This window comes from Anticarsia gemmatalis, chromosome 11, assembly GCF_050436995.1.
Source record: "Anticarsia gemmatalis isolate Benzon Research Colony breed Stoneville strain chromosome 11, ilAntGemm2 primary, whole genome shotgun sequence".
Classification (NCBI taxonomy): Eukaryota; Metazoa; Arthropoda; class Insecta; order Lepidoptera; family Erebidae; genus Anticarsia; species Anticarsia gemmatalis.
This window is the reverse complement of record NC_134755.1, coordinates 12,330,761-12,351,527: the sequence shown is the minus strand read 5'-3', so window position 1 is coordinate 12,351,527 and position 20,767 is coordinate 12,330,761. Positions and strand designations below refer to the sequence as shown.

Here is a 20,767-nt window from a genome sequence, read left to right as displayed (position 1 = left end):
GACGGCCCGCTTTGGATGCGGGCCCACCTTCGAGCGGGGGCGGGCATGAATATTGCCCCCCCTAGCTCTCCACTTCAAGGGGGTATGCCAGGAACACACAGCGCACTCCCCACCTCTCGGACCTGTTCCCTGTTCAGGCGACGGAGCGTTCCGCCTCCGCCGCCCACAGGTCCGCGTCACGGGGGCCGGAGATCGTCCCGGCGCCTGCGACGCCCGAGGCACAGAAGTCTAAAGTTTAGTATTATCATTTGATATTTAGCTTAATATAGTATGAACCAAAGGAGATCATCCATTTTGGGCCTTTTTTCAAAGTGCCGGCCAACAAAAAAAAGTGGCATGTATCGATAGAGCTAGCCATTTGAAACAATAGTTAGTATGGCACGAAACCGGTAGGATCGCTTTGAACCGAGTTATACAGGTTTGAAGATTCATAATATTCAAACATTAATTCATTTCTGAAAGTGCTGTTAAACATAAAATAATGATTGATTTTGCTAGAATTAAGTATCTAAAGCAAACGACCACTCTTAAGTTGATTTAAGGTCGTAAGCACACGTATCAACTCGGAAACGGGTCGTCACCGTATCAACTCGAGCTCATCAGTATTATTTGTATGTAATTCCCTACTGTACCACACTTATCGGAATCGTTATGTCATCGCCCCGGCTCACGACGATGAGAGTGGTGCGTATGCGCATTATGCATACACCAGCACCCAGGGTGGAGTGCGGGACTATGTGCAAATTCCGATAGAAGGGCGGGCATACCTTCTAAACCGCAACATGTGTCCTCATAACAAGGGCCCTCATCACAAATGGTGCCCGAAGCACAAAATATTGTTCCACATGCCGATGAGTCGGACATAACAACCCAACGGCAACACTCTAGATGACGTCTTACCTAGACGATGGTTTGTTAGTTGCACACAATCGAGGGTGCGGCCCCTTAGGTGCGAGTTTGATTCCCCCGGCGCCTCAATGCGTCGCCACTGGACTGGTCACTGGCGACTAGCGCAAGGTCAGCGCATCCTCCCTTAGCTAACCCAAGGGGCCGCACCCTCGAGTGTGTGCAACTAACAAACTATCGTCTAGGTAAGAGGTCATCTAGAGTGTTGCCGTTGGGTTGTTATGTCCGACTCATCGGCATGTGGAACAATATTTTGTGCTTTGGGAACCATTTGTGATGAGGGCCCTTGTTATGAGGACACATGTTGCGGTTTAGAAGGTATGCCCGCCCTTCTATCGGAATTTGCACATAGTCCCGCACTCCACCCTGGGTGCTGGTGTATGCATAATGCGCATACGCACCACTCTCATCGTCGTGAGCCGGGGCGATGACATAACGATTCCGATAAGTGTGGTACAGTAGGGAATTACATACAAATAATACTGATGAGCTCGAGTCGATACGGTGACGACCCGTTTCCGAGTTGATACGTGTGCTTACGACCTTAAATCAACTTAAGAGTGGTCGTTTGCTTTAGATACTTAATTCTAGCAAAATCAATCATTATTTTATGTTTAACAGCACTTTCAGAAATGAATTAATGTTTGAATATTATGAATCTTCAAACCTGTATAACTCGGTTTAAAGCGATCCTACCGGTTTCGTGCCATACTAACTATTGCTTCAAATGGCTAGCTCTATCGATACATGCCACTTTTTTTTGTTGGCCGGCACTTTGAAAAAAGGCCCAAAAATGTATGGAGCGTGGATGATCTCCTTTATTTCTTGTTTTAAAGTTTGACCACTTCGCAGAAAGTCTTGTAGGCTCGACTGGCGGAGGTACAAAAAAAACTGATTGTTGATTTTTTTTAACTCATAGCTCTCCCCTTCCTGGGCAGGGGTCTCCTCCCGGAAAGAGGGAGGTGTTAGACCTTGAGTCCGCCACGCTCACCAAGTGCGGGTTGCAGGGTTTCTTCACCATGAAACGAATGATATTTATTTCTAACTTGCTGACCTGCGCAACTTCGCTTGCGTCACATAAGAGAGAATGGGTCAAAATTTTCCCCGTTTTTGTAACATTTTTCCCTGTTACTCTGCTCCTATTGGTCGTAGCGTGATGATATATAGCCTATAGCTTTCCTCGATAAATGGGCTATCTAACACTGAAAGAATTTTTCAAATCGGACCAGTAGTTCCCGAGATTAGCGCGTTCAAACAAACAAACAAACAAACAAACTCTTCAGCTTTATAATATTAGTATAGATAACCATCACCATAAAGAACCATCGACCACTTGTGTTGGAGGCACCAACTTATACCACTCGGCTATCACTACTCTGCGTAAGAGTATACCTGCATCTGATTTATTTTGTAAAATTTCTTTATATTAAAATCATATAATACTGACCTCGTAATAAAAACGCATTGAAATAATTCGAAGTTAGATGCGCGTGCGCACAGAATAACCGTGAAAATTGTAAGTTGAGCGTTACATTCGCTGGCACTACAGCCGTGTTTTATGTTTGTATGTTTGTTAACGCAACGAAGATAAATGACACTACACTATGTCTTACTTACACTATGTCTTATTTACTTTATGTTATGAAATATTAAGCCTCGGTTTCACTACTTCTGTAGCTCGCTTCTCTACTATCGACTTTCGACAACCGGCTAGCTTTTGAAGAAATTTTGCACGAAAATCTGATCAGCGCCTCTACCGGGCCCCGTAGAAACTATTTTGGCAGTACATTTTTAATGTCGAACTCTCGATACTCGACAGTACCGACTATAGAGAATTGCGCTACTGAATAAACGTTGGTTAGTTTTCGGGTACAATTTTAGTAGGTTCTTAAACGACTGCTTTCACTTTATCTATTGGATGTGTTTTCTAAAAGGCTCGCCCCTGATAATCGATACAATCTCATTTGATATAGTATTTAACGTGAGGTGAGCAGGGTAAGTCGCATAGTTTCAAAGCCGCCAAAGTTCTTTAACATGGTTTGAAGACTCTTATCTCAATTGAGAACAACCGAAACCCTCAAGGCATGGAGACACTTAGCTCTCAGGCTAAGCAGTGATCCATCTATAGAAAGTCCGCGACAAAGGTTGCTTAACCTACGGATCTATAAAATCCGTAGGTTAAGCAATCTTGCAATCAGTGATGATGGTTTTCTATTTTCAATCAATTGTCAATTGACTAAACGGAAAAATAGCTAAAAACAGGGCATAGGCTGAATTTCATAAATATAGCCTCTACAAGATATTAAGTGCGTTCTTGAGAACAGAATACGTTCATTGTCATATAAAGCAGTCAGTAATAAAGCGAGTTCAATAAAACAAAGTAATGATTGTTTGTTTGTGTGCGAAATACTCGAAAACAGCTGTATTTATTTATGCGTTATGTGTTTTTCATGGTTTACAGTGTTCATGAGTCATTTTATGATGTAATTCTTTATTGTTATCTGAATAAGTAAAGCAAGAATAAATATATTGACCTTAGAATATATTAAAACAAATAAAATATGAATGTAAAACGCAAAAACCTACATTTTTGTGAGAGTTTAAGGAGAAACACAATAGCGGTTGAACCGCTTAGAGAACGATACTGAGACTTCAGCTACTTGTATAATAAATTTCATGAAAATCGGTTGATCCTTTCTGCTGTGCAAGCGTGACAAAACGAGAGACGCCTTCATAAAAAAAAAATAATATTAATATGGAAGACCCTCAAGCTAAGTGAGAAGGCTTGTTTTAAGTCTAGGTTCACGTACATAGCTACGGGATTACTACGGGAATCAAATCCACGACCTCTCGATTGTAAATCCTAGGTTACCACGGCTTTATATTCTGAAAATATTTACGCGTGAATGTTAAATACACAAATGATCTAAGCTTGGCCTTGGTGCAGTCTTTTTCAAAACATCAAAGGTTTGACTGCATTCATAAAAATATTTTTATATTCACTCATTTTCAAAAAACATAGGTATATGAAATAGCTAAAATAACGTTACGTTAGAACAAAAGTTGATGGATCTTCATCTTTTCAATAATATGAAGTAATCAGTTTAAATATTTTGGCAATAAGATTACTGGAAAAAACGTACTGAATGACTTTTGATGGAATGCGTCCAAAAGTGCAATTTGAAGCAATATTTTATTTCACAACAGTCTGGTATAGACATTTGATATTGTTGAAAAATAGCAAGAAGGTATTAAAGAAAAGGTCACGAGAAAATATTGCATGGATGGAAAAATATCAATGTCATTTTCAAAGATGTTTGACGGTCGTTACCAGTAGTCAGAAGCAGTCTTATTGAAGGGCATCGTTTTATAAACCAAGTAACTGGGTTGTGGAGGTCTGATAGGCAGTCGTTTCATGTAAAATACTGGTATTCAGTAGCATCCAGTGAGACTGGGAGCCGACTTAAACATAATTGAAAGAAAGAAAAAAAGGCTAGGCGGATAAATTGATGCAAATATAGTCTTGTAATACAAAGTTTTTGGGTTCCGAAAAACGTTTATAATATTATTATATGTACGTTCTATATCGTAAGAGCTCAATCCAACGTTTATAAGCTTTCACGTTACTTACGTGGGAAGCAACTGTAATAATACTTGAGTGGAATTTCAAATGTATCAATATTATTGTAATGGTATGCATTAGCCCACTTTACACTGACTTATAACATAATGGAATCATCTCTTTAATACTTATGATACTGATTATGTTATGTTTCTAAGTAAAAGATGACTTTTATGGCATATTTATTGTGAAAGCTTTAAACAATGTAAGGTAATAGAATCCACTATTATACTAAGTGCAAGTTTACTACATACTTTTAAAGATATTATGATATATCGTTCCGTTTGTAACCTGTTAGATTTACTGCGAAAAGATTACCTTGTACCTCGTGGTTGCTATAGCAACCGGTTTCAGTGCTTAAAAAACCATAAAAGAGCAATTTTCTATCACGATCGATCATAGACAACCTAATAGGTATCGATAATCATTCTTGTGTGAAAAATCGATCAGCGCCCCTGGCGTTTTTTGAAAGAACTATTTTTTTGTTAGTAGTTGTAGATGCGGTGACGAAAAAAATGGCAGATATTTTGCAGTTAGACTCTCCAAAGATAAGATGAGATAAGATAAGAAGAACAACAGCAACAAATGTCGAGAACAAAGACACAACTACATAGTAAATATATTTTGTATACGAGAGTGCGACAGTCGTAATATTTGGCACGGCACGTGGAGCGCATTATGCAACGAGCGTAATTAGTCACGCACCTTGAATACTGCACACAGTCAAGGTTGCTGCTACGTTGCATACTGTCATCCAGGTAGGGTTGCCATGTGTTATTATATCAGCTGTTTCCTAGCACACTGATGGCCCGTTTATTGACAATATAAATTAGAGCATTTCACTATCTTTATACCTATTCCGTGCAATTAAATTTCATCTCATTTGGTACCTTATTGCTTGAAAAAATCAATGGTACCTATTGCGAGCCTAGAATTATCTCCTTACTAAGTATAATTAGATTTCTCTAGCTGTGAAAGCGATAACAAAGACGCTATAGGACTATTTTTTATATTAATCACAATTAATTGACCATTCAGCAAATAATAATTATCTTTCTATTACCAAATCGTCATTATCGAAAGTCCACAAAAACAAATTGACACCTTCATATACGGATATAATGACACCATAGTCCATAATGCACGGAAACATTGACATAACCGGCATTTTACTAACCCGTAACCGTCTTACTGCTGGGCAAGGGTCTCTTCCCAATCAAGGGACAGATAAGCCCTAAAGTCCACCACTATCTTAACAAAAATTGACCAGAGATCCTATTTAGCTTAGTGAAAGTACTAAGGTAATTAATCATTTTAGATTCCCAATCAGTAGGTAGCCCTAACACAATGAGACTACGTCTATTATAAAGCGTATTTCCTAAAACTAATTCTATATATAATTTGATTGGCAACACATAACGCGGCGTGATGTATCCAATAACACAGATTATTGCTATCACTCTCGGACACTATGCAGTTGCGCTATAAGATACACTCAGACACTTTGGAAGATAAAATGATGTGCTTGATAGTTGTTTATGAGTAAGAAGTCTGGATAATTTTCTTACTAAAATAATATTAGGTCGGGAAAAAAAAGGATAATGCGAATAGACTTTTTCCCCGACCTAATATCCCCGACATACTCGTACATGTATGAACTTGTAATACATTTTTTTCTCTACACAAAAAAAGCTCGATATTTGGGTACCTCAAGAGCTCACTGAAAGAAACCTAATGAACCGTGTACTCATTTGTGATTCTTGAGGCCAAAGAGATTTTATTACAAGTTCATACATACTATAATGCGAAAAGACTTTTTCCCCGACCTAATACATTCACTTGATTGCTACATCAATATTATTATAATATAAACAAACACGACCACGCGAGTGTCAACGAGTTGATAACGCTTATCAGTGCATTGATGATCTAACTGATAACACTTCCTACTTGTCGTGACATGATAACACGATATCAGCTGCATTGATTAAATACCAATCAATATTACTCTACTGTAGTCAAGAGCTTGTATCCGGAACAAAAACTTTCCTATTTCTAGTTTTCTGCTATTTCTATATTTTATCCACCGCTCCGTAACTCGATTCTTTACTACTATCGACTACGGACAATCGACTAGCTATCTAGAAATGTTGCTCGAAAATCTGACCAGCACCTCTAGCGGGCTCCTTAAGAACTATTTTGGCAAATTTTGAATGTCAAACTCTCGATACTCGACAGTACCGAATGCAGAGAATTGCGCAGTCAGGCCTAGTTTTAGCAAATTAAATTTTACATAATCTTTCACCAGAAATAACCTAATAAGCTGCCAAATTTAATAGAAATCGGTTCACCCGTTCGACGTGAAATTCTATCAGAATTTCGCGGCAGTATTAGTAAGGATGAACGCATAAGTTTATGAAAATAATTACACTTTTGCACCCAAAATTTACTAAACAGATTTTAATGGTATTTTGTCTTTTTGTACATATAGAAAGTTATCAATGTAAAAATAACCCTGCCTGACTGTTACCGTAATCACTATCGCTGCACCATTAAGTGTATAGGAACAACAGGAGTTAAAAAGAATGCAAACAAGCGGAAGTGAGCTCAATAAGTTAGCAATTGAGTCGTTTAACTGAATTGCTATTGTCCGCATACCATTTGTTATGAAAAACATTACGCTTGAGAATAACATACATACATAGGACATACCATGAAACTATAGATCTTATGTCCAATCTACTAAACCAAATCAGGGAAATTTGTAAGAGTGGTAGCGAGCGGCGCTCCTTGGTTTCTGCCTAACCTTATAGGAAAAAGCGTACATTTCTGGTCAATATTTAAATAAATTTTTATTTTTAATTGAAAGTTAATTTTTAAACAAAAGTACAGCCCCTAGCGTATTCCGCATGAACTATTTATTTTTTCAGCTTTCGTAACGTAGCGTTAACTAGCGTTTTAGCTTCACTCATATATCTTGTAACGCTAACCCCATTTGGTAATTGAATCCAAAACTAGTCGTAGAAAAGTAAGTTTCATTGAAAAGTAGCCTTTTTTAGTATCGCGTAATCTATTGACCTTTTAAAGTAAAAACGAGTGCTTAAAATTTAATTCCATCGTCGTAAGTCTTTCTTAGTCTTAAAAGTCTTTATTGACATAAATACAGGAGTTACACATATATATAAGAAGCTCTGATTCCTGAGCTAGGTAAAACCCGTGTTACAGGAACCAGTGTCTTTTCCCACTTGTAGTACATTTATTTTAGTGTTTCCTGTGCAATTAATAAAACTTTATAAAAAGAGAATATACAGTAAAAAAAGAAGAAGAAGAATTAAATCTAAAATAATACCTAGTCTCCCAATAGATTAAAATAAATGATTACATTTATTTTAATCTTTTAATGATTAAATTTATTTTAATCTTGCTTAGTTGATGCAAAATCAATAATGATGACATACGATATTACTACTTGTAGATAACATTTTAACGTAAACATCAAATGTCTAGTTCAAGATATTTAATTGATTTGTTGCGTAGTAATCTTATACCTAATGACGGTATATTTTCTTTGATGACTTCCGACACTTATTTGTTAAAGGTTTGATTCCCACACAATAAAAAAAAAAAAAAAAAAAAAAAAACAAAAATGTTTATTTCGGTATCTCGTACAACTTTTACAATAAATCTTACATAGAGACCTCCTTTTAAGTAAAAAGTATACCTGTGCTAAAAAAATACTCCTACAAAGTTAAAAAAGTGTGTAATACATTTAAATACCCAAAGGGTTATTTCTTAACTTGAATGTTCTTTCGCTGTTCCATTGTCTGGAAAAAATATCGTGACGCAAGATTGAATCTTAATGTACATTTGAAATAATTTAAAAATGATTTGGCCGTTTTAATGACAGATATTATACCAACTTTTAAACAATTTTAATGATCATAGTAGAGACAGATACAGGTAATGGAGTTAGATTTAGTCTCTTTAAAGGTTTGAAGCCACTAAAATCTGTCTCACAAGATGTATGGATGTGATTGAAGCAAGGAAAGTTTGTAAGGATTGTGCCAAGTGGCGTTATTTGGTCTCTGCCTGCCCTCATAGGAAAAAGGTGTGATTTTATGTATGGCCGCCCGCGACTTCGTCCGTATAGAAGCCATTCCCGTGTAAATCCCGATCCCTCGGGAACTCCGGAGTTAAAAGTCTATGTGTTATTCTGGGTCTTCAGCTACCTATATACCAAATTTCATTGTAATCGATTCAGTAGTATTTGCGTGAAAGAGTAACAAACGTCCATACATACATACTCACAAAATTTTGCTTTTATAATATTAGTAAGATGATATCTGTCTCAATCGGGATTCGAACCCAAACACAGAATAAAAGCGCATTAGTAAAACAAAGTGACAGTCAAGTTAGCTGTATTAGTAAAACAGTGTCAACTACATTCAAATCTAGATACAAGCAAATACCTATTGTTATCTAGCGCATATCACGAATACTTAGTACTTAGGAACAAACACTAGGGCTTATAGTCCGACAACTTAGTAGAAAGCCTTGGCAACGGCTTAGATGATCATTTCTTCTTCTTATCGTATGGTTAGTGGTCAACCTAGTGTCAAAGTTGTTCAAGCCGCCTGTACGCCTCTCACGTAGCTTAACGACAGTTATCTTAATTGACAACAACCGGGACCGACTTTTGCGTGCCCTCAGAAACACGGAGACGTCCAGTTTAAATTCCTCTACGCGGTCACCCATCTATGGAATGACCGCGCCAAGGTTTGCTGAAACCATAGATCGTGTACCGACCGGTGAGCGCGACTATAAAAAGTCGTTTTCCACCGTCTGTTTTTTGTTAGATAGAGTGATTTAAGAGGAAAGCTTATATGTAAAAATTTTAAAGGTAGGTAAAATATCTTTTTAAACCGAGTGTAGCCAAGGAGGCATTTATATTTTTAATAATCCTACGTGTTTCTGCAATAAAGAATCAGTATAAAACAGACCACGGTCAACTACATAAGCTTGCGGGTCACGGATGTTCTAAATTCTGTATTTTATGTACTTCCATCACTCGCGAACTTGCATACAAGACTCTCTACTAAGTTGTCGAACTATGGGTGTGTCTATTGACATTCACTAAGCACACACACAGACACAGTGTTCCTACATTCTAGTAAATTGCTAGTAAATTCAACTAAGATATGTTTATTCGTGTGAAGTGTTACTCATAGGAAATAAAACACTTTATTTTATTCTATACTTGTTTGTGAGTCACTCTTTAACGAAAAATTGCTGAACTTCGAATTGGTAGTGTATCCGACTGCTGATCTTGAGATCTCGAGTTCGATTCCTAGGTCGCGTCGTGCAAAGTACTATCTTATAGCCAAGTCTCGATAGATCTACTTGTTTGTATTTAAGTTTTGAGACAGAGTTGAGCCAAGTCTAAGGTTCCTTAATGCTATTTCTTTATTATTATATTATTATGTAATGTTTTATGACTCTGGACTGGTATGTACATATTTATATTTGGACTGGTATGTATATGTGTTTGTTATACGTCCATACAACGAAGGAACATTTTTCATCAAACGAAGTCGGGATCTGAAGTTAGTTAGTATATAAATCAGTAATATAACTCGTCAATCTTTCCGTCAGCTGGCAGAGTACATTGAACCTGTGCCAAAGTGCTACGTCATCACAGTGTGACAACATGTGTGTGAACCGATGTCGCGGTGCATTTTGTGAGGTAAAACATATTGCCCGCGAAAATTTTAGGGAAACATCTTTTATTTTCCACGTTGTACCAGCCGTGGCCTCTCGGGAGACGAGAGAATTTTCCTGCTGTTAGCTGCCGTTTTGTTCAATTACACTAAGATTTGTTAATTAGTTTAGCAATGAAAAAGTACAGCATACTCGTGGCCGTCTTTTTACCCATATCCTACTAATATTATTATAATATTTAATCCGCGAACAATGGTGTGGATCATATATTATGTTTGTTTAACGTTAATTTTAGGACTTTATGTACCAATGTAACATACGGTTGTTAATTGTTCCTTAATAAATGAATAATTATAAATAAACAAAAATAGTAAAAAATATTATAAATGAGAAAGGTACTTTACGATACGATACTTCTGATACTTCTGTCCACGGGAAATGCTATGCTTATCCAGGTTATAATCTATCTGAGTACCAAACCAAGTCTGTAGTTTATGCGTAACAAAACAATTTGATTGTTTATGAATAACGACGTTTACAGAACACTAGCGGCCGGTTTTCGCCCGGTTTAAAAAGCTATTTTACAAAAAAAAAACACGTGAAACTTCCTATTCGAAAGTCTTTTAAAGAAAACAGCATCAAAATTCGTTGCGTAGTTTTAAAGATCTAAGCATACATAGAAACAGACAGGGATAAGCGACTTATTTTATACCATTTAGAGCGTTAGTGCGTTAATATAATCAAATCATTATTAATCATACAAATGTTTACACGTATGATAATAGTTACAATTTATAATCTATCTTCAAAGACACCGCTATCGGGTCCGATAAAACCCGTAGCCAAACCCTATGCGCAGGTCACGTGCAACTAGGTTATGCTATGCATGCATGCATATTATTGCATATGCATTCCGACGTGCAAGCATTCGGTTCGCATTATTTGCCTCGATAGCAAATACATCTGTTCAACAGGGCTGTGGATAAACCAGGTCAATTTATGGTAGAATGGTGCAGATTTCTTAGAAGAGCTGTTACTTCCTTGCTGGATAGAAGTCGGTGGGAAGTCTTAGGTTAGATTTTTAGGTCGATTGCAATTTTTTTTGTAAATTGATTGTTTAGTATTTTGGAAAACTGTTTGTTGATTTCTAAAGTTTAATTCCTATGAAGGTTTAAAAAATAATAAAAAAAAAATGGACTTTCATGTACTTACCTACTGCTATGATCGAAGTTGTCTCGAAGATCTGATTTCTGAGTTGAGTTTCAAAATAAATAAAGGTTTCAGTTTCCGGACCATTGGGCAGTTAAATTTAACTTCTAGTAAATCGTTGTACGGGGTAAAAAGTAGTAAACATTCTAAAGTATGTATCTGTATGTATGCCAAATTCATCAAAATTTGTTTAGTAATTTCTGCGTCAAAGACGTACGTGCCATCCCTTACAAACATCTCTTGCAACTATGTTCTCCCATAGTGTTTTGATAAACAATAATTTCTCCAAATAACGGCCAAGTGCGAGTGCATCACGTCAATAGTATTTCAAGATGGCTGAAATATTTGTATGTTTGTACACGATCAGGTAGAAAATAACTAACGCGTTTTGGAAAGTTCATCTTTATTTTTGAATGGAATTTGTATGAAACATTTTGTTTATTCAAAATGGTTACTGTTTACGTCATCTGCTTTGCTATAATTTTAATCACGTACATGTTGACTGTTAAGTTCGAGATTTCGGGTTCGACTTCCTGGTCGGGGATTTTTTGCAATGTTTGTTCATTTCTGTTAGGACATATTTTTTTTATCTACAATTTTCGATGCTTCGGTCACTCGAGGCGACTATGCCAGCCTCATGGGAAAAACGAAAAAGACTTAAACTCTAACTTACTTCATCTCTTACTCGTTGTTAGGAAAATAATACGAAATAATTTTTTTTTAACCCTTTACTGTCCCACTTAGCATCCGGTAGGCCTTTAGTAAAAAAGTAAAAAAATGTTTTTTATGATAATTATAGTATGGTTAGTGGTAAACCTAGTGTCAAGCCTCGAGCTTTTACTAGGCTTTTGCTGATTTTCCAAAATAGTAATTTTCGGCAAAAGGTTGTGTTTGTGTTTTGCGGAATATACAATTGGTAACGCTGTTTGTATTCCAGCGAGACTCCTTCGAACCTCTTGGTTTCCCAAGAAGCCGGGCCCTGACGAGCTGCGCCACGCCTGTGGTGGGGCGGGCGCACCTCGTCTTCCTCCAGCCGGCACTGAGCCTCACCCCAACATCAGCAGTCTCCAGCTCCTCGCTCTCTTCGCTCCACGACGATGCTCATCATCGTCGCGGTGCGGAGTGACGGAGGTGCTCGAGACTTCACATATATTGTCAGCACATGGCAGACGGAGAGGTTCAGAGGAGTCTGAGAGGTTAGTATTCACTTGTGTATATATACTGAGGGACATTGAAAACTTTGCTTGCGCGATTCAGCACTTCAAATGTTATTACGAGTTTTCTTTCATACAGTATATTTTTTTAAGAAGTGTTTTATATCAAAATGTAGGGAATCACATCCTCTATCGATATAGTATAACTTTATAAAAGTTTTATGTTATAATTGCAAAGATATTTCGATATAAAGTTAATATCAATGTGGAGATAAACTAGCCAATAGCAGAGTGAGTTTTACGGGGAAGTCCCGCGATGCGTTATGACAGGCACGCTTTAATATCGTTTTACATTGGATTGTAGACTTTATTCTTGAGCAATAGAGCTGTAATTGAATTGAATGGAGCATGAATAAATTATTGCAGGTTTGGTAGCGAATGATTAATACTTTGTTATCAAATCACTATTAGTGTATGTCATGTTTTGAATACTAATTATTTTGTATCAATGAAAGCGAAATAATATTCGATATTAAACACAGATTGGCGGCGTGATGACCATTTTAACAAGCGCGGTACAGATTCTAGCCTTAAACGGGCGACAGTCGGTAATTTACAAAAGAAAACATTATTTAACTTATGAAAGTAAATATAATAATATATGAAAAAGTGTTATGTCCAGCACTCGGATATCGTATCGTTTCTCGTATGGTTAGTGGTCAACATAGTGTCAAAGTTGTTCCAGACGCCCTGAGGCCTTTGACGTGGCTTAACGACTGTTATCTTTGTAGGCAACAACCGGGGTCGACTTTTTAAGTGCCCTACAAAGCCCGTGCTTTGGAGGGCACGTTAACGAGACGTCCATTTCAAATACCACTATGCGGTCACCCATCTACAGAATGACCGCGCCAAGAGTTGCTTAATCCACAGATCGTTTACCGACCGATCTCTCTTTTTGGAAAGAATAGAATTATAGCTTATTATGTAAAGGACTTACCTCATCAAAAGTGAAATTGATTTCCAATTTCCCGAGAGCATCTCCCGCAAAGCCGGTGATGTTTCTCAGGAACGTGTTCAAGTCGTTTCCGGCGCGGGAAGCGAAGTCCGTATACAGCAGTAGCGCGTCAGTCTTCACCTCTCGCAGTTCAGTCTCCAGGGCATCTTGTGGACTCCTCTCCAGGTTCTCATGAGTGTGGTTCTTCACATCTACGTAGATCACCGCATCCTGGAAGGTCAAAGTGAAGGTCAGTTGGTGTCAAGATCATTAAGAAAAATACGTCTTTCGGTAATCGGGCTGGATTGTAATAGGTCTTCAAATTAGATAAACCACTGTCACCTTGGCAACAATAAAGAATTGTATATTGCAGGCTGACTTAGGCTGCGTCAGCCTGCGACCACGGCGAGTGCAACCTGCGCCGAAACGTTAGGCATTTTAAGGTAAAATGCGTGTTCGCGTTAATTCCCGTATTCTATTATACATTAAACATGGAACGCGAGAGTTTAAAAGTTATGAATAAAGAATTGATTCTAGTATAAACCAATTTTCAAAATAAAATCGTATTAGTCTATCACATAATCTATTATCAAGGTTCTTTAAATAAAACATTTTTTTTTACTTAAGTAACATAAAATTCTGAGTTAGTCTAGACTTAAAAGTCGGCCTTGTTCTCAAACGTGATGTGCAATAACTGACGGCAGATACAAACTATTTTAAATAATTATAAACATCGTTAAAGTAAAAATACAAAACTTTTGATTCTTGCTTACAATTTCGCGTTTATTTGCATTGTGTACTTGAAAAGAGAAAAGCTATTAAAAAGTATTATTAGTATATAAAACCGTCTCGGGCCGCGTCTCTCTGTCTGTCCGTGATTAAGTCATGTATTACTCAACGGATTTTCATGCGGTTTTCTCTAAAAGACATTAAGTTTCAGGAGTATGGGGTGAAATGTGATCATTACTGAAGTTGTTGAAAAAATCATCTCAATCTCAATCATCAGTTTGGAAAAATATCATCAATTGTATAATAACTAATGTTCCTGACTCCACTGTGTATTTTAAAACAAACATCATAACTAACAAGCACGTTTTTGCGAAGATTTTCATTAAGAAGAATCCCTCACAGACTCGCGCTACAGTAGCGCGATTTTCTACCACTATCCACTACCGATAAATGGTAATCAGCGCCTCTCGCGGGTGCCATAGAAACGAATTTAAAAATACATTTTAAATGTCAATTTCCGACACCCGATAGTTCGACTATAGAAAATCGATGCTGTCCTTCAACTGGCCAACATTAAATATAATGTGGAAATTATTAGTATGCCGTCACAAAGGAAACTATAAAGTGTCTGTGTATTTAGTGTAACGGTTTATACTTTATGCGATGACGTAGATATGTATGTTTTATGCCAAACTTCTGTATTATACACGTCTTATTACAGTTTTCGAAGAGTATGTTAACTTCAAAAGTCAGGTAAATTATATAGTTTTTAACTTATAAGCCCGACTACGCCAAAGCCAGCAATGTTATTCCCTTCGGAGGATCAGTGAAGGTAAAAACTCCACATGATCGAGAACTTTGGACGATAAAAAGCCCTCACCCAGCAGTGGAACTCTGCAGAGGGCAAAATAACGGTTTGCTAAATGTCTTGATTATTGGGCTAGTTATTGAGTTCCACGCTGAAAAAACGTGGGTTGGGACCCTTGCATTTCTTAGAGATCTGTGTTAAAAAGCACGGCACGCATGTTGCATCACGATGTTTTCCATCACCTATAGATGAATTGCTATTTATTTGTAATACACACATGACTTCAAAAAGTTATTGGAGTGTTGTTTATATCTCGGCTATGAGCCCACGAATGCTTTAATGGGGGAAAATGCTTAAACAGCTTGTATATCACCGCTCAACCTCGGTATGAATTCTTCAAATGCTGTAATGACCTTTAATCGCGCATCATTAATCATGAACAGTGCTTCAGTTTTCACGGTTGTTACAGCTCCTTAGTTCCGTGCATTAAGTATGAATTAATATTTATTCTAAACTTGAGTTAAGATTCTACTTCCTATTGTTATAATATGTACAAATATATATATTGGCTTAGCCTTTGTTCCAAACTTTGTTGGAGTCGGCTTCCAGTCTCACCGGATGCAGCTGGATACCATTGTTTTACATGGAGCGACTGCCTATCTGACCTCCACAACCCAATACCTGGGTTATAACACGATATCACGTCAGACTTTCAAGCTTCTGAAACACGGAGAAACTCGAAATGTATAAGATGGTCATCCATCCACAGAACAACCTCGGCAAGCATAGCTTAACCTCAAATCGATCAGCGCGGCTGTTGTTAACTAAGCCACGAGCTCCTCTATATCTAAATGCTCCGCTATAATATGTACAAATAAATATTATAAATTACGTAAAGATTGTTGTAAAATCTCTAGGCATAGTAAAGAAAAATAAACTGCCGGAAATTCACGGGAAATCTTTAAGGGAAAAACTAAAGACGATTAATACCTATTCCTGGATCACGGAAGCATCACGGAATAACTAACACAAGGAAAGGGTATACCATATTATTGCAATGAAGATGACTGTCACCAAACTCTGCCGATGACATTTAACTTCCTATTGTGTTAGTCTTTCCGTGGTACCGATTGTGGAGAATCGCGGTACTGTTGTCAAGCAAACCCAAAAGCGCTTACCAGACCGTCAAGCCGTCGAATGGCTTAAACAACTTAAGACTTTACGAAAGAAAGGACTGTGGAATGTAAAAGGTCTGCAACAATATCAAACAATAGACGAACAACACACCCAGTTAATATTTACATAATCGTGATCAGAAACACATTTATATACCTATATACCTAGTCTTATGTGTGTTGCTATAATCTTGATTCGATGGCATGTTAGGAATGCGCATGAAAGGCTTATCAACTCTGATTCAATGGCTAAATATAGATTATATTATGTGTTTATATAATAATGCTAGACTTTACAGTGTCTGTATTGTTAAGTCCTGAAATATATGCTATCTATATATTATTACCTATATCATATTGAATTTATTATATCATATTGAATTCCTGTTCGTAAGTCTCGCTAAAACGCGAGAACGACTGGATCGATATGGCTAATTTTGGTCTGTAATTATTTGTGGGAGTCCAGAGAAGGTGTAAAAGGTGAATAAAAATGACTCGGAATGAAATCAAAAGAAGAAAGCGTGAGCGGAGCTGCGCGGGTCAGTTAATTTTAAATACAGATCTTAATTTTATCATAGAACAGGGTACTTGCGTAGGTACTTTCGAATACTCGTGTTCAGCGACTTAGATTTCTGGTGTTTGTTTCTTAGTCGCGACTGTAAGTTTTAGAATTTTATTGTGCACAAGGATTTTGTAGATTTGATACTGTTCAGCGATTTTTGGGGTCGACTGTACTTTGAAAATCATTACATACTTAGATACCCTAATTCGACTGCCTCTGTGGCGCAGACGGTTGTGCATCCGTCTGTAGCTCATTAGGTCTCGTTTTCGATACTTGGGTTGCGCAAAGTTATATTAGTCTTTTCTAATTTATATTTGAGCATTTCTCAATAGTACCTGGGGGTACTGTTTGGTTACATGGTAATGACAATAAGGTCTCCCTCAATTATATGAGACTAATATTATTAACAGGTAGATCTGCCTTCTTGTACGCCCAATACAAATTTTCTATCCTAAATAACCTCTTGTAAATTACTTAAAACGTGAAATAAAACTCAATTAAATAATATTTTGTAACACTCATTTGCGTCTATCGGGTATGATTAAAATAAAGTGATGCTGTCTGAAGTTCATTATCTCAGTAGTAAACAATTTGTTATTGTGTTTGTTGGCACGTATGCTTGTGTAACTCTTCATATTAGTAGAGTAGGCAGATATAGGCTACCAAAGAGACGACTTCAAAGGAAATTTATTTATTGAAAGTCTGGCTATATACTATTGCTAGAACCATCGCAGTTAATTAATTATGCCCATGCCTTGGTTGAGAATAAAATACTGAAATTATTGTTATTTTTTTGCTGTTCAAAAGATAATAGCGAACCCCAACCACTGTCCAATAATTGAAACGAAATCATTGTAATCTGAAACAGCATATCCTACTACTCAATAATAATAATCTTTTCACATTGATAAAAATGTTTTAAATCAAGCCTCATAAAGACAAAATCAATAACCTTAATTAATAAGTTACTCTGTTAAACTTTCGCAAGCAATTAACTTGCAATATTCATTATTTAGAAGAAGTTTGCATTAAGAATGAACAAGCTTTCATCAATGATTCAACGCTGTTACATCGTATGTAAGCTCTTTTACATAATATATATTTATTAAATTTATAAAGGATGTCCTGTATCGTTTAGTACCGTTGTATATTTAAATAAATATGTGAAAATATTAAGTGCAGCATACATACAAAATGAACTAAATGGTTAGCATACAAATATTTCCGTTCCATGTTCGGTTACATGGAAACACCATGGGAAAATAAATAGGTTCTGTATTAAAATTTTTGTTCAAGACTACGTAAATGCAAAACGGGGTCCTGGGTTCGACTACCTGATCCGGTAACGTGTCTGGAATTTGGCAATAACCTCGCCACGTCAAGAGGCCATTGTAAAAACCGAAATGCGGCTGTATTTCAGTACACAATGTTTTGCTTTCTTTGTTTGTTTGTTTGTCGTATGGTTAGTGGTACAATAGAAAAGTACCTAACCCGAGAATCGACACAAACATCAAACAAACTAGATATAAATAGCCTTACAAAATCATTTGCAGTACTCAATTACACGCTTTTCCACCTTTGCTAAGTCAGGTAATCGAACGCGGTACCTCACGTAATACATCCATGATAAATATTACCCAACATTATATCTACTCATAAGAATGGAATGCAAAGATTGTAATCTTTCAGGCAACCTTGGCCTAAATACTCTGAATTCTTCAGATTCCTTCAGTGGGGTCGGTTATCTTACACACACAAAGGCTTTTGATAACGGCGCCTTGAAACAATTGTTTAAGGGCTACCATTATATAGTAATTATTATCTTATTTGTAGCATTACGGTTGTTATAACCGGCGTTGTAGGCAGAGGTGTAAGATCACCACATAAGGTCACCACGCCGTCGTGGGTTTGAATCCCACACGGAACAATAAATTTCTGCGATCCAGAAATAATTGTTGCATGTCTGGTTGTGCTTTGTATCCGTTGTTTGTATGTTTGTAAAGGTCCCCGTGACACAAGAGCAATTCGTAGCGCGGAAGATGTCTTTAAAAGTACATAGACAAACCTAGATAACATCACGCCTTTTTCCCATAAGGACTCAGAGAAAAGAAAGAAACATAAATCTTAATTAAAGAAATATCTAATTTAATACCCCAAAGCCAGTTGCGCTCACCGATCGGTTAACGATTTGCGAGTAAAGCAAACCTTGGCGCGGTCATTCCATAGATGGGTGACCGCATAGTGGTATTTGAGCTGGGCGTCTCCGTGCTTCGGAGGGCACGTAAAAAGTCGGTCCCGGTTGTTGTCAGTAAAGATAACAGTCGTTAAGCCACGTTAAAGGCCTTCGGGCGGCTTGAACAACTTTAACACTAGGTTGATCACTAACCATACGATAAGAAGAAGACTACATTATTATTACCCTACATAAAATCATTAAATAACTAATAACACATTGATATTCAAGATCACAGTGGTACAACAATACATTGTATTTGTATTTGTATTACACAGCTGCACTACATAGCGCCAGATGACTGATTGTATTGCAACCTTGCCTTTGTTTAGTAAACAAACAGACACACTGATAAATGTATGTGTATTTACAGATACAGGTGACTACTGAAGTTATTACTATGTACTTATTTAGTTAGTAACTTGTAGTTATTAGGACAATAAATTTCAACCATTACAGTAGCTCAATTTTCTGCCACTATCGACAATGGACAACCGGCTAGCTATCGAGAAATCTTGTATGAAAATCTGATCAGCGCCTGTAACGGGCGTCGTAGGAACTATTTTGGCAGTACATTTTAAATGTCAAACTTTCGATACTCGACAGTGCCGTTTGTAGAGAATCGCGCTACTGTAGGTACCACTAATATAATATTATCACGTGTCCCAACCGTGAAGGAATACATCGTGATGCAACCTGGCATGTCTAGGAGTTCTTTAACACAGTTCTTAAAGGTACGCAAAGTCCCGAACCTGCATTTGGCCAGCATTGTTGACCCATGTCTAATCCCGCTCTTATTACGGAAGGAGACCCATGCACAAGTGGGACAGTAAAGCTGTTTTTATTTTAGAGAGAATCTATCTATCTCATATCTGCTACATGAATCTATCTGCTACAAGAAGCGAAAATTGGTGCTTAAATAAATTAATTCGAAACTGTAAATAAAAACACTTTTTAAGCAATCTAACTGAATAAAAAGTCAATTCAAAATAATTGTCTTCAAGTCTGTTTCGCAAATTAAAAGTCTATCTAAAGTTTAAACAAGCTTTGCTTCTGCTGATATCAGCTGGGGTTCATTGAAAACTATCATTTTTGATAATCATTTATAAAAAGTTTCAAACATATCCTTCTACAAATAAACTATTATTAGAGACCGCTTAATAAAAAATGTCCTAAACGACACAACATTTCAACAAAACCTGCATTTGCATCAGGAAGTAAATAAGATCAAAATCCACATTAGCTATGTACACATTGCATCAGATCAATCGTGAGATGATTGATTGTGCATACGTACACAAGGCTGTGAGAGCCACAATGCCATGCATGCATGCACGTCATGCATGCAGCCGTGACGTCATATGATGCATTGTAGTTGCATGATAACCTAATTATGGGTGGGTCAAGGGTGAATGGACACGTGTCAGGAAATAAATCGTGATTGATTATTTTCTCTTATAGGTGGGTCTACTTGGCTAGCAATGTAACGGTGTAGTTAGGTACGTAATAGATGTTTACTTTAGATAGTATGAAAATCTTTTTATGCAAACGTTGAATAGAATCAAAAGCCATTTGTTGGTTTGAACAGCTTTGACCACCTAAAGGTGGGATAATTGAAAAAAGACGACCAGGTTCCATTTGACTTCAAATAGTCTAC

General features: G+C 37.1%; 1 protein-coding gene across 1 annotated transcript in view; it reads right to left on the bottom strand.

Annotated features, from left to right (window-relative positions):
* LOC142976697 (uncharacterized) overlaps positions 1 to 20,767 on the bottom strand; it is a 32,458-nt gene that overhangs the window by 7,842 nt on the left and 3,849 nt on the right. Inside the window, exon 2 of the mRNA XM_076120205.1 lies at positions 13,607 to 13,834. Coding sequence (XP_075976320.1) covers positions 13,607 to 13,834 — 228 coding nt within the window. The remainder of the gene's footprint in view (positions 1 to 13,606; positions 13,835 to 20,767) is intronic.